General features: G+C 47.7%; 1 protein-coding gene across 1 annotated transcript in view; it reads right to left on the bottom strand.

Annotated features, from left to right (window-relative positions):
• SLC25A20 (solute carrier family 25 member 20) overlaps positions 1–14,123 on the bottom strand; it is a 157,916-nt gene that overhangs the window by 117,886 nt on the left and 25,907 nt on the right. The window contains exon 2 of the mRNA XM_085624354.1: positions 2,098–2,190. Coding sequence (XP_085480480.1) covers positions 2,098–2,190 — 93 coding nt within the window. The remainder of the gene's footprint in view (positions 1–2,097; positions 2,191–14,123) is intronic.

Here is a 14,123-nt window from a genome sequence, read left to right as displayed (position 1 = left end):
CCATGCAAAGGCAACTTTGGACCATCGCCTATTTTAGGTTTAGGCCATTTCAGTCTAATCCACGGGGGAGTTTAGAAAGGATGGCGGAACCTGTCCTGATGGTGCACGCTGGCCGCCGGCCCGGTTGGGCGTAGACTTGTTTGGCTGGACCTGGGAGAAGCCCGGTATCAGTATGCTGTAGGTATAAAAGGCCTACCGGGAGCCATGCGCAGAGCAAAGAGGTCTTGGCTTCGTCAGGCATGGTCTTATACACGCCAAGTCCACAGGGTGCCTGGAGGGACATGGGGTGTAGTTTAGGCATGGACCTTTTCCTACTGGACCTAGGGGAAGCTTGGGCTGCAGCAGGTTGTATTAAACAGGTCTACCTTGGTGGGGGGCCCTGGTAGTGACGGTGGCCACTCCCAAGGCTGTGGAGGAGTTACAGGGCGATCCAGGGTCTGCACATACCAAGGGGTACATCATGCAGCAGCACCGCGGGGTGCTAAGCCAGGATACCCAGGGATGTTTTAGCGTGTCCCCTGGAAGAACGACGGTGCCCCGTTAGCCGACAGGCGGTTGTGGGTCTGAGCAACCGGGGGCTGCCATGTATGCTCCGCCCACCCATCACGGGGGGGCGTGTGAAGCAAGTGGACTGGTGGTCCACGGATGGGAGGGGTGGACCCTCCCAATATTTGGTATACACCAGTTGGCGTTGCCATGGTGACTCTAGGCTTATCAGACGGGCAGGCGGCATAGGGGCTGGCCTGCCCTGGGATCGCCCGTAAGATAACCCACCACGTTTGCATATTGGTTATGCTAATAAACCTGCAGCAATATTTCTCCACTTACATTACAGTGTCGTGTGTTTTATTTATGTACTTATGTGTTTTGTGATAACTGTTGCCGATATTGGCACTATGTGGATGGCAGGCTGGCTGAGAGTTGCACTAGAGTCACTCGCTTACCCCCGCCGCAGCCGCTTCACCCCAAGATCTGTGTCCTGCAACAGTCCTGAAGTCCTGGATGCCAGGGGGTAGTCTCCGTTAATCCGCGGTCACCGCTGCCACTTGCGCATTCTATTGCCCGCGCCTCGGCTCTGCTCTGCGTGCGGGCTTCCGGCGTGTCACGTGTCCAGGAAGGAGTCTCTGAGCTTGCGCTGCAGATCGTGCACTGTGTTTTGCCTTTGGCCTCAATACAGCTTCTACATTGATTTTCGTACTGTAATTAGTTCACAGTTCAATGTTTACAGTACATGTTCTTTTCTTGCTATTGGACAATCTTCAAGACTATTGAATTGTTTTTAATGTGGAAACGGCTATTGTTCTCATCATAGCTGTAAGGAGTCTGAAAAGATGTTGTGGGTAGGTGTTGGTAAAGTCCATGAAAATCAACAAGTCGGGGATGCAGGAAATGTTTGAGAAAAAATGTGCATGAACTTTATTGGACATTTTAACTGTTTGCCGGAACATGAGAGGTATGCTGCAGTGTTAGTAAAGTCTAGATGGGTGGAAGGTGTTTTTGAGATCTATTACCAATGAGGCAACTATCAATGTTTTGAGTGAGGTGTTTCGAAGGGATGGAATTCCTACTGTGATTCTTACTTACAATGGAACACAGTTAACTTCTGTTAAGATGGAGAATTTCTTTGCTAGATTGGGTATAAGGCATGCCTGCACCTCCTTATACAATCCATAAGGCAATGGTTTGTGTGAGAAAATAAACTAGATGGTCAAAAGGTACCATGCAACTTGCTTGCACCATTGGTGTCCAGGTACAGAAGGCGGTGAAGGAGATGTTATGGGCTTACCGCACTACCTTACATAGTGGAACTGGTAAAAGTCCCTTTGAAATGATGAGGGGTAGACGAGCGAGTACAGAAGGTTGTGAGGTCACAAAGGTCCTGGCCAGGGCAAGATAAACCCAATATGACAGTTCTCTTCTAATCTATGTAATTAGCGCCCAGGGTGAGAGTGGGATGAGACAGCTCCTCTCGAAGCTGGTGGGGGTTTCGGAGGGTGCCTCTTCCGACACCTCTACCAGGGTTGAATGCCCTGTCCTCCAGTGGCTTGTATTGTATCGAATCCAATAAAAACATGTTTAAAAAATAAATTAGAATACCTCTTTCAGTAGTGTCTTCTTGAAGCAGTCAAAGGTGCCAGAGTACTGTGGCAGTTGCCCCGGCAGTGGCTTTGGTTGGGTTTGCAATCGGACCTAGAAAAAACAATGAAAAAACAGAAGTTAGCAATCCTAATATACATTTGTGTTACTGAAGATAGTTTTGAAGTTTGACACCTGATGTTGCACGAATGTGTTTTGCTCACTAGAAAGTCGGATGTTTTCTTGTGTGTATTCTCTTTTACATTTCTGCTGTACAGTGCTATTTTTGGTTGAAGACAGAAGTGGACAGCAAAAAAAGAAAAATCAATGATGCAGCAAAGGGGAGAAACCTCGCAGGGCCGCAGGGTCTGCCTGGACACTACTGCAAGCCTGCATTAAAGACCATGACAGACTCAGGCAGAAGGCTGACTAGACACTACTGCAAGCCTGCATTAAAGACCATCACAGACTCCGGCAGAAGGCTGACTAGACACTACTGCAAGCCTGCATTAAAGACCATGACAGGCTCCGGCAGAAGGCTGACTAGACACTACTGCAAGCCTGCATTAAAGACCATCACAGACTCCGGCAGAAGGCTGACTAGACACTACTGCAAGCCTGCATTAAAGACCATGACAGGCTCCGGCAGAAGGCTGACTAGACACTACTGCAAGCCTGCATTAAAGACCATCACAGACTCCGGCAGAAGGCTGACTAGACACTACTGCAAGCCTGCATTAAAGACCATGACAGGCTCCGGCAGAAGGCTGACTAGACACTACTGCAAGCCTGCATTAAAGACCATCACAGACTCCGGCAGAAGGCTGACTAGACACTACTGCAAGCCTGCATTAAAGACCATGACAGGCTCCGGCAGAAGGCTGACTAGACACTACTGCAAGCCTGCATTAAAGACCATCACAGACTCCGGCAGAAGGCTGACTAGACACTACTGCAAGCCTGCATTAAAGACCATGACAGGCTCCGGCAGAAGGCTGACTAGACACTACTGCAAGCCTGCATTAAAGACCATGACAGGCTCCGGCAGAAGGCTGACTAGACACTACTGCAAGCCTGCATTAAAGACCATCACAGACTCCGGCAGAAGGCTGACAAGACTACTGCAAGCCTGCATTAAAGACCATCACAGACTCAGGCAGAAGGCTGACTAGACACTACTGCAGGGCTGCATCCCAGACTCACGCACAGAAAGGACCGTAGCTGTATTTTCAGGTACTGCATACTTTAGTGCTGGATTAGGGAAAGTGTAGCGCACGAGAAGCTGTGGGTATGAAAATCACAAATGTATTGCTACGGAATGAGGAGCAAACGCTCGGCCTGCTCTCACTGTAAAAGCAGCGTCACTTTAGATCGGACAGTCAACTACAGACCGAGGAAGACTGGCGCGGCCTCAAATTACTAATTTTTTGACTATTTGTTTTTATAATCTCTCAAATTAAATGGTGAACGTTAGTCAACAATCTGTATACCCACAGGTTCTGCTGATTTCTTGAGTACGAGGAAAACTCATTTGCTGACATGGGGTCGTAAAGCCTTTCTTGGATAATCCACTATCCTTTGGGAAAGAAACAAGTGTTGAATGAACTCAATGTAAGCACTGCAGTCTTAAGTGATACAAAGCTAAATGAGAGGGTTGGGGAGGAGGTGCAGACATGAATCCAGGGGGAGAGGAGTAAACTGGGACTTGGGACAGAGAGAGAAGTCAACGCTGGGTGATGCAATCCTATAAAAATGAAGGCGCCTCACGAAATATGAATCGAGTTTGGTCAATAATATCCCCTTAATTGTATAGGGTTAATTGAGGTTCCTTTTCATCTTCATGAAGTGTTACTCTGGGAGCTAATTACCAAGTAAAAACATGTACTCGACATTTTTGGAGTGCTAGCTGTAGGTCTTTAAATAATGTGCACGTCAAAAAAATGCACAGGTTTCGCACTCTGTTAAACAGAAAAATAACGTGAATTAATTTTTGTATTATGATCTTCCTCATTTGAGTATCCCACAAGATGTAACTTTTTAAAGGCTGGGACTCCGCAGCCACGTCCAGGAATTGTATTCATTGTCTATTATATGAACTTTCCTTCTCCAAGTTACGAGCAGGAAGAGATGATGTGCAAAAACACGAATTAACGCAATGTATTTTAAAGTCTGCTTTCGGCATTCTGGTGAAAAGATTACATTAATCATGAATGTTTGCGTAGAAATGCAAAGTGTAACCGTATTTAACAAATACATGTCTTGGGACGGAAAGCAAGAGAATGTGTTTCATTTGATATGGCAGTTTAGTTTTCGAAATCTGTTGATGATTAAAGTTCCGTATTTTAAATGTCACAATATTTTTGTATAACATGTACTGTTCGATTATAATAAAAAGGCTTGAGTTTTTTGTGAGGAGTTCTTCTTGCTCGGATCCTGGATGGTCTGCGCTGCATTTGTTTTATTTGGAGATATTTTTGCTGGGGTATTTTCATTATCTTGCATTTGCTCATATTCATTTGTGTTTTTGCTTAGAACTTTTATCATATTTGGCACAAATAGGATTATTGGTTTATTTGAACTTAAAAACAAACTTGTAAAAGTAGTACACAATTTACGAACTCTTTCTGTGAACACACAATGTTGTTTTCTCATGCTGGGTGCATGTTAGTTATTTTAAGTGACACAGTTGTTCGACTTCTTTTTAAACTGTACAGTGTATGGTTTCTTTTGACACACTCCATGCCTAGAGGATACTATCTGATTTTCTGTATTGTATTATTTGTGCTGGTTACACTGCCAATGTAACTAACTATATTCACTGAATACATCTAATGATAACAGAGGCAAGTGAGACTCTTTTTGGGTTTAAAAAATACATATTTTTATTAGCTTTTTCATGCCATAACATGCATAGCAAACAATGCACACTAGGTCCACCCTTACCATTGCCTTCACTCCCGTACTGTGGGGTTGATTGGGTTAGATTGGAGTGGGGAAGAGTGGAGTGGGGTAGATTGTATTGAAGTGGGGTAGATTGGATAGTAGTCAGGAGTGGGTTTTATTGGGGTACATTGGGTTGGAGTGGACTTGGTTGATTGGAACAGAGTGTGGTAGATCTGAGGGGATTGCAGTAGATTGGGGTACAGTGAGGTAGACTGGGGTGGGGTTAATTGGGTTAGATTGAGTCGGGTGGGGTAGAGTAGAATAGGGTAGATTGGATCATAGTGGAGTGGATTGGAATAGATTGGATCAGAATGGGGCAGATTGGAGTGGTGTGGGGAAGACTTGGTGGGGTAGACTGGAGTGGACTAGATTGGTGTAGATTGTAGCACAGTAAAGTGGGGTAGATTGGAGTGGAGTGGCATGCTGTGTTGTGGAGTGAGTGGCGCAGAGTGGAGTGGCATGTCGTACAGTGATGTGACATGGTGGAGTGGCGTAGTGTGAATTATGCATGGTGTGTGTGTGAGGGGCGTGTTCAAGCCACCGACCGCGATGGCTGCATAGGCTTGAAGCTCTGCCGAGTTCCCCAGAATTTTGCCACCCAGTTGGCGGTTGCCGCAGCTAAAATATCAGCAGAGCTGTGGGAGCGATGTCTGCAGCCGCCGGTGCCGTGATCAACCCCTGGAGTACCCACCATCCGTGACCGAGTCAGCGCTGCGGGACTGCATGCGGTCAGGCCTCCTCCCACGTGTGAAGCCGAGGACTTGCATGATATGGCGCCGGCGGTCGCTGTATAAAGGGAGGGACGGCGCTGAAGGTGGACACAAAGCGGCGCAGCGTAGAGGGGACACGGCGATCACAAGGTGAGCGGTGGCAGTGGAGGTGTCCTGCTCCCTCAGTTTAAACACAGTTGGCACCGCTGGCGCTCCCCAGATGCTCCGTGGTGACTGGGTCCACGGGCGAGCCTGGGGGCCGGGCGCCGCTGTTACTCCTAGGAGCGTCCCTGCCGCTGCGCCGCAATACACCCGAGCGGGGCACCCACTGGGCATTGGTTTGTTGCACATGCCTCTCTCTACACCCCTCAAAAAAAAAAAAAAAAAAAAAAAATAAAGAAAGAGGACATTGGGACACACCACGAGACAGACAACACATCTGCAGGCCCCACAACTGCGAGTCTGGGCACTGGTGGACATCGGCCTGCAGCGCCCCTTGATTGAACTAGCGCTGCGCTGTTTGCAGTGGTAGCCTTGCCCATAGAGGCATGGTATAGGCACCCTGGGGCAGGGCATGATCAGGGGTGACCCAAAACAACTCAAACTGTTATTTGAAAAGACTGGCAGCGGCGCCAAGGCCCAAACCGTTGCTCCGACAGACGTTGGCACATACCTAGTGCAGATGCAATTACTAGGTTTACCACAGAAATGCAGAAGGTTTACTTTCCATTTATGAATAAATTCCATAGTGGAGGGTTGAAAGTTTTTTGCAATACGGTTCCATCAACTGTTCTTACTGCAGTACAGTAACAGCTATTCAGGTCCTTATAGTTCACATATCTTTGATACAGATAATGGCTAATAGAGTGCAACCAGAAGCTAATGTTACAATGATGTCCTGGAATGTCCGGGGTCTTAATACTCGAAAATATAAACAAGTAACTCATTATCTACAAAGGCACCAAGTGGACATTGCTTTCCTGCAGGTGACGCACTTGGCACCATGGGTCCACTCCACCTTGGCTGCCAGTTGGGGTGCACACAGATACATTGCGGGCTACAGTTCCTATGCTAGAGGGGTCCCAATATTGATTCATAAGCAGATTCCCTTTCGGGAGGTAGCAGTCCATAGAGATGCTGCGGGGCTGTTTCCTGTTGGTCAATGGATGTTTGCTAGAGCATTCAGTGCTGCTAGTTATTGTACCAAACATTGACGAAGCAGATTTTTTCAGTGCCATCCATACACAAATCGAGCACATGGGGACGGACCAGATTTGCTTGGGAGGGGATCTTAACATACTTCTAGATCCCGACAGCACAGCATCCACAGCTGATACAAAGCCTAGAGCTAGGCGTTCACTAGCTGACAAGAGAATCTTACAGATTGGTCAATGCATGAAGACACCATAGCCCCAGCTCGAACGAATACACACACTACTCCACCCCACACAACACTTGGACTCGGTTGGATTACTGGCGCCTAACTGCGGGAGCAACGCAGTGGTTTAGTGCAGTCCGTCAACTACCACGTACACTGTCAGACCACTACCCGTTCTGATGTAGCTGCAGATCCCTTGTGCTAGTGGGGTGGCGAGACCATGGAGATCTCCTGATATGGCTCTTAGGGACACAGTGTTCGAGTCGGAACTTCGGGGCCCGATAGTGGAGTATTTTGCACTCAACACTGGCATTGTGGCCACTAGGGCCACCCAATTGGAGGCCTTCAAAGCTTACATTAGGGGAATATGCAGCTCAAAGAGCGCTGGGGTGCTCTGGGACCTACGTCGCACATTGTCACAGCTAGAAACACAGCTGGCGGAACTTGATGGCAGCGATGCTGCCCGCTCTAATCCCACCCACTTACAACACAATGCATCCTTAATGGCGGAGTCCCGTGAGACGGCAGAGCATGAGGCGCACTACTTAGGGAAATATGCGGTGGCCAGGCGATACGGGGAGGGGGGAGGGGGAGAGGCCGGGCAGGACCTTAGCTAGGTTAATGCAAAAAACACATAAGCAGACATACATAGCCGAATTGCAAGGGCAGGACGGTTTGCGAATAAAAGGCAACTTAGGCGTACTTGTGGAAGTGCTCACTTATTACACAGACTTATACACCTCTAGAGCCAAAGCTGACGCAACGGCCTATAGGGAATACCTGGACGAGGTTGCCTTGGTCTGGCTTGACAAGGCACATTGCGAATTCTTAGCGGAACCATTTACAGAAGACGAAATAATTGAGGCTATAGATGCCATGGAGGGTTCTAAGGCACCGGGGCTCGACGGGTTTTCAGGCTGTTTAAGTTTAAGTCCCTCCTGGCCCCACACCTCGTCGATATTTAATCAGGAGGCGGTAGAAGGTAGAATCGGGAGAGCTCCCCCCCCAGGCTGCGGGAGGCGGTTATAACGCGTATTCCTGCTGAAACCTGCGCCCTGTGACAGGACAGCGGAATACCACTTGACATGGTGCGACGACTCTGTTAAATATCTCGGCATTCACATACATAGGTACGCGGACCGCATCCGGCAGCTCAATTACGGCCCGGTGGTTGAGAGACTGGGGCGCAAAGTTAAGCGCTGGCTAAAACTGTCCCTGTCAATGGTGGGAGGAATCACCATTATTAAAATGGTTGTCCTCGCCCAATTCCTGCATCTATTCCAGAATATCCCCATCCATTGTATATCAGCTTTTTCGCAAACCTACGGTCGCATTTGAGCAGGCTAATATGGGGTGGTAGACAGCCTGATGTTGCCGTCTGAGTGGGGCAGGTTTGGGGTACCAAATTTCCACATATACTACTTTGTTGCGCAGGCAAGCTTTGCGTGGCATTGATACCATGCGGACGCCAGGATACCATACCTTCTACCAGAAGCAGATCTCACACTTCCAGCGTCCCTAAACACACTCCAGCCGGAGGGGGTGCCACGTGACCCACAGGACATTCAGACACTCTCCACAACGAGCTGGGCATGGCGTCGACTGCTCAGTGTGACTGGGTTTCATCTCTTGTATTCCTCCTCATTACCGTTGGCGGGAAACGGCTGGGTCCCCATCCTAAAGGAGGCACTGGTGAAACATACGCAAGCAAAGGTTCCACCTGGTAACATTTGGAGACCTGTTCCCCAGTGGTCATGTCTTTTTGCGTACGGAAGACCCCTGTTTTGATTAAGCCACAGTGACGGACCACTTTATATTGCAAACACTGCAGAGGGCTCTTAGGGCCAGCATTCCCAGTTACCAGCTCGAAGCCCCTGAATTTCCTCTTCTTACATGAATCATTAAAGACTTAAGTGGGGACCATCTCATGTCCCGGCTATAAAAGGCCGCCGTGACCCTACTCCCCAGTCCGGAAGCTGGAGTGCGTGCTTCCTGGGAGTGGGACCTGGGCCATCTCTGATGCCGAGTGGAGCCGCTGCTGTATACAAATACGTCGAGTCTCTCCTAATCACAGGCACAAGTTGCTCCATTTTAACTTTATTTGGCCCACGTACGTGACACCAAGTAGACTGCATCGCATGGACCCATCCAGCCTACACACGTGTTCCAGATGTCATTCCCCAGAAGCAGATTTTGCGCACATGGCTTGGACATGTGATAAGATTGGTACGTACTTGGGAGTGGTCTTTACGGAGCCCTCTCGTATGATTGAAATTAAACTTGCACCCTCCCTGTTACTGGGGCTCATGGGATACACACACGATCTCCCTAAACCCAAAAGACGCTTTGTTGCAATTGCGCTCCTCCTCACCACAAGGGAAATAGCTATATAATGGGGTAGCAAACGCTCACCCACATTGAAAACTTGGTTACGGAGCATGACACATTGCAACACGAACGGCGACACATATGAACTGATGCAACCACCGGCTTCTCGGTCTCTTGACATATGGCAGCCATTCCACTCATATTTGTTGACCGAGCAGGACACGGAAGACACATCGCCCCCGCAGCAACATACCCCTCCAAGAATTGGGACGAGCGGGGAAACACAAACACCCGCTAGGTAAACCCCAACATGACGGTGATGTATATGCACATCCCTCTCCCCCCCCTCCCCTTTATCCAGGATTGTCATACTAAATGTTGGTTTTGATGACTCACGCATGTACATGGACCTGGTATCAACATCAACGACAGTAAATGCTAAACTGTACAGTATTGTGTTTCAATGCTTATTGTGAAAATAAATAAGAAAAAAAAATAAAAATAGGTTGCATGCTGTGGTAGCGCACGCCCATTAAAGACAACACATTTTCAGTTGAAATGACCATTACATTTGTACCGAAATACGGTCTCACTGCACACAAACGATAAGGTGTGGAAATGTCATCAAAACAACAATTTTATAGGAGGGTCAGAAGCAAAGGGGGACTTGGTTTAAGGACTGAAGCACCTCCAATCCCCAATAGACACTATGAAACCAACAGAAGGTGCACAGTCCATTCAAAACAAAGATAGCAAACTAATAGTTATTGTAAGGGCGTATACGAGATCCTGCGAATAATTGAGACACCCCCCCGCAGGAGATAGGAGTCCATCTGATGAATACAAGCCCCAGCTAGGCCCGCAAGAGACAAGGGTTCGCTCTTCTGTAACGAAATCTATAAGGAAGTTGGCACGGAAACTGCAAAGTACAAAAACAACGTTTATTAACCCTTAAGGGTGGTCCTACAATCCACACAACACTCTTCAGTATTGCAAGGAGTAGCACACAGAACTTGCGTACATTGTTCCCTTTTATACACAACAGAGGGGCTCATGAGTGGGTGGATACCACATGAAGTCGAAGAACATTACCATTTAGGGTCATTCTCGATACCAAATCAATACATGGGCGGAGCTAACACACTCCTTGGGCCCGCGAAAACACATGGTCAAGCAAAGCTAATTATAACAGATGTGGTCAAGTCTGGGCATGCGCCAGATGGACAAGAGAGAGCTATTTATAACTGTTGCTAGGCAGATTACAAGAGCAACTAACACAGAGGTCGGACTCTCCTCGTGGTGAGCACGTGGCAGCATGTCAATACAAAATGGAGTCCGGACTTCGGCCAACATAATGAGGAAAACACGATAAAAGGGAAACACTAATGTTTTCAGTGAATGCTTAATCACATTCTGCCTTAATTTACAACAGACGACCCTTTCAGCATTTACTGAAGACATCCGGTTTCCAAGAATAATCATCGTATATGTCAATTATCATCATTCCTTTAACCTCTTTAGCTAGACCCTTCTGGCGGGCAACATCGGCAATAGCTTTCTTATCTGGAATGCAAAATGAAATGCATACGGAACAGCACAATGGTCCACATTGAATACACATACAGAGAAAGAACAGAATTGCTATAATAATGCAGAGACCAGTTAAGACTTTCCATCCCCAGGCAGTAACCAACGCCCAAAACCATCCAGAAAAGGACCAAGTGCCGTTTTCCGTGTGGATTTCAGCTGCTATTTTATGCAGCTTATTAATGGCGTTATAAACGGATGGCGTATGATCAGGGATGAACACACAGCAGCTACTTCCAATAATTTTACAGGCTCCTCCTCGATCAGCTAGCATCACATCCAATACCATACGATTCTGTAATGCAACAATCCTGGTAATCTGTAATTCTTCCGTAAGATTCCCAAGAGCAGCAGCAGTCTGATTAGTCACAGCTTCTACCACTCTTGTTAATCTTCGGATCTTCCTACTATTCAGAGCGGCTCCAACAAAGAAAAACAGTCCTAAATTAAAATCAATATACTGTTGCAAGCTGGTATCTGTTTGATCCACCTCATCAATAGATAGAGTACGTTTATATCTATTTACAGTCACATTATTCAGCAATTTCAAATCCTTATGATATGACGCAGGTGCTAAGAATACAGGAGGTAATAGGAATGATACATAGCATACCCCAGACCACCCAGCCGGCAAACGGTAATAACCTTTATTTCCACATACAAAATAGGTATTATGGGATGCTAGGAAGGTGCTGTTATTTAACCCATCAATGTTTAACACAGTTATACAATCACTGACACCGACAGGGATAAAACCCACACTCTGGACGCACAGGTCCGCTTGGGCTTGTGCTACTTGGATTACAAATTTATCCTTCCCCACAGTGTCTCTGGTGTTCGTGAAGATATAGGGGATGGATTCATTGTCCGGTCGGTACTCTTCCCATTCCCAAATTGTCCCATTCGCTTGTGGATATCCATTCTTGTCCTGATGGCATTCTTTATTAAGTCTGAAAAGCAATCGTCCCACTGTCGGTTTTCGAGTGGCAAACAACAGAGTGTACCATGCTCTACAAGAGCCATTGTGAGAGAAAGGAAGGGGTATGAATGGCGTACCTCCTTTCTTCTGATGGGCTGGCATCATCCCACATATCCAACAGTTCGTAGCATTTGTAGCAACGTGGGTGTGATGCAGCATCTGAATGAAAGTGTTATTCAAATAGGATTGTCGATGCTTCAACTCTTGGTATGGCAATGTGTAAAAGTAGTGCTCCGCAGGCACTGGAGTCGTCAACACAAGTGTCTCTCGGGCAGGAGTTGCCTCCTCCACAAACCATGTGGTTATACCAATGATAGCTACTGTTAGCATGAACCCCAGTGCACAAAGAATTTTCTTCTTCTCCATGTCAAAGGAAACAATACCCTGGTATCTTCCTGAAACTAAAAAGTCTGTCAGAACTCTTCCCCTTGGGCAGCGGTTGATTTCTTCACCAGCGGGCCAAGACGGGTGTCGCTACACTAATGCAGGGCTGATCCCCCCCCCCCTTGCCTCATTGGCTCTCCGTTTCACTAACCCAAGGGCCGTTCTGACAGTATGTCCCGGTACTGGAAACCTCACTTCCTTGGTCGCAGATGATATCGCCTTCCTCCAGAAGTCGTGTGGTCCGAAAAGAGCTCCTCAGTGTCGTTTGGCTCTGCAGCACGGCCTGTCTCTGCTGCTAGGATGTCTCGTTGATCGGTCAGCACGGCAGACTCCACCAATCCGGGCGGTACCTTTCGACAGTGCAAGGAATGGATCCAATTCTTCCTGTTCGAGACTCGCACAGCCGTCCTTGTTGCAAGAAGGACTTGCTCAGGTCCGACCCATCTCGGCTCCAAACTGTTCGATCTGTCGAAAACCTTTATCATCACATGATCTCCAGACCGGAGACCATGTCCTTCGCCAGTAGACCGATCAGGGAGCGCCTCTCGGACCTGTTGATGAATAGAAACCAAGTTATCCGTTAACTGTGCCAGATAATCACTCATCATCACACAAGGTACATCATACACAGCCTTAGGCCTTGGTGGACCCCAAATGTTCATTGGGCGTCCAAATACAATCTCATAGGGTGTAAGGCCGGTTCGGGAGTGTGGCACCGACCTAATTGACAATAACGCCAGTGGCAAAGCGTCTGGCCAAGTCAAAGACGTTGAAGCTTGAATTTTGGCGATCTTAAGCTTCAGTGTACCATTATATTTCTCGACTAGTCCTGCAGACTGAGGGTGGAACACGGCGTGGAACTTCTGGGTGATGCCTAGGCCCTTCAAGACATACTTTATAACATCTGCTACAAAGTGAGGGCCATTATCACTCCACAGAAGTCTACAGACGCCGTATCGGGGGAAAAACTCTTTCAGCAATAGCTTCGCTGTAGTCATTGCAGTATTGTCTTTCGCAGGGTACGCCTCGACCCATTTACTAAAGGCGCAAACCACTACTAGAACATACTTCAAATTGTTACAGCGCTCAAGCTGGATGTAATCCATCTGCAGAACCTCAAAGGGTGCAGTGGGTGTCGCAAATCCTCCTGCTGGAGTTCGCGTGCCTTTCCCTGGGTTATACTTCAGACAGATCATACAGGTCTGCACCACCCTCTTTGCCGTGCTAGCAATCTCTGGATGCTCCCAGACTTGGGTAAGCAATTTCACAATTGCGGAAGCTCCAACATGTGCTAGCCCATGTGCCATCTGGACCATAGGTTGTACAAAAGCCGTGGGTAATTTCCATCTATCCATCTGCTTATTTCTCCAGCAACCCTCGTCATCCAGTTCTCCTTCGCTAGCCCATTGTTCCCGCTCTTTGTCAGAAGCGGTCTTTTGTATTTCTCGCACTTCCTCCTTCGCATCATGCCATCTCTCCACCTGTGACTTCACTACATACATGGCAGTAGTACCGGGCTGCATCGCAGTCTCCCGTGCTACTCGATCCGCTAACGCATTCCCTTCTCCAACCTTATCAACTACTTTCCTATGGGCACTACACTTAACAATGGCAATTTTCTTTGGGTATGTCAATGCAGTTAAAAGATTGTGGACTAACTCCCCATGCATTATCTGCACCCCATGTGACGTTAGAAACCCTCTCTCCTTCCAGAGTAGGCCGAAATCGTGCGCTACTC

Source organism: Triturus cristatus, chromosome 9, assembly GCF_964204655.1.
Source record: "Triturus cristatus chromosome 9, aTriCri1.1, whole genome shotgun sequence".
In the NCBI taxonomy this organism is placed as follows: Eukaryota; Metazoa; Chordata; class Amphibia; order Caudata; family Salamandridae; genus Triturus; species Triturus cristatus.
Note: the sequence above shows the minus strand (reverse complement) of the source record. Positions and strands in the feature narration are given on the sequence as shown.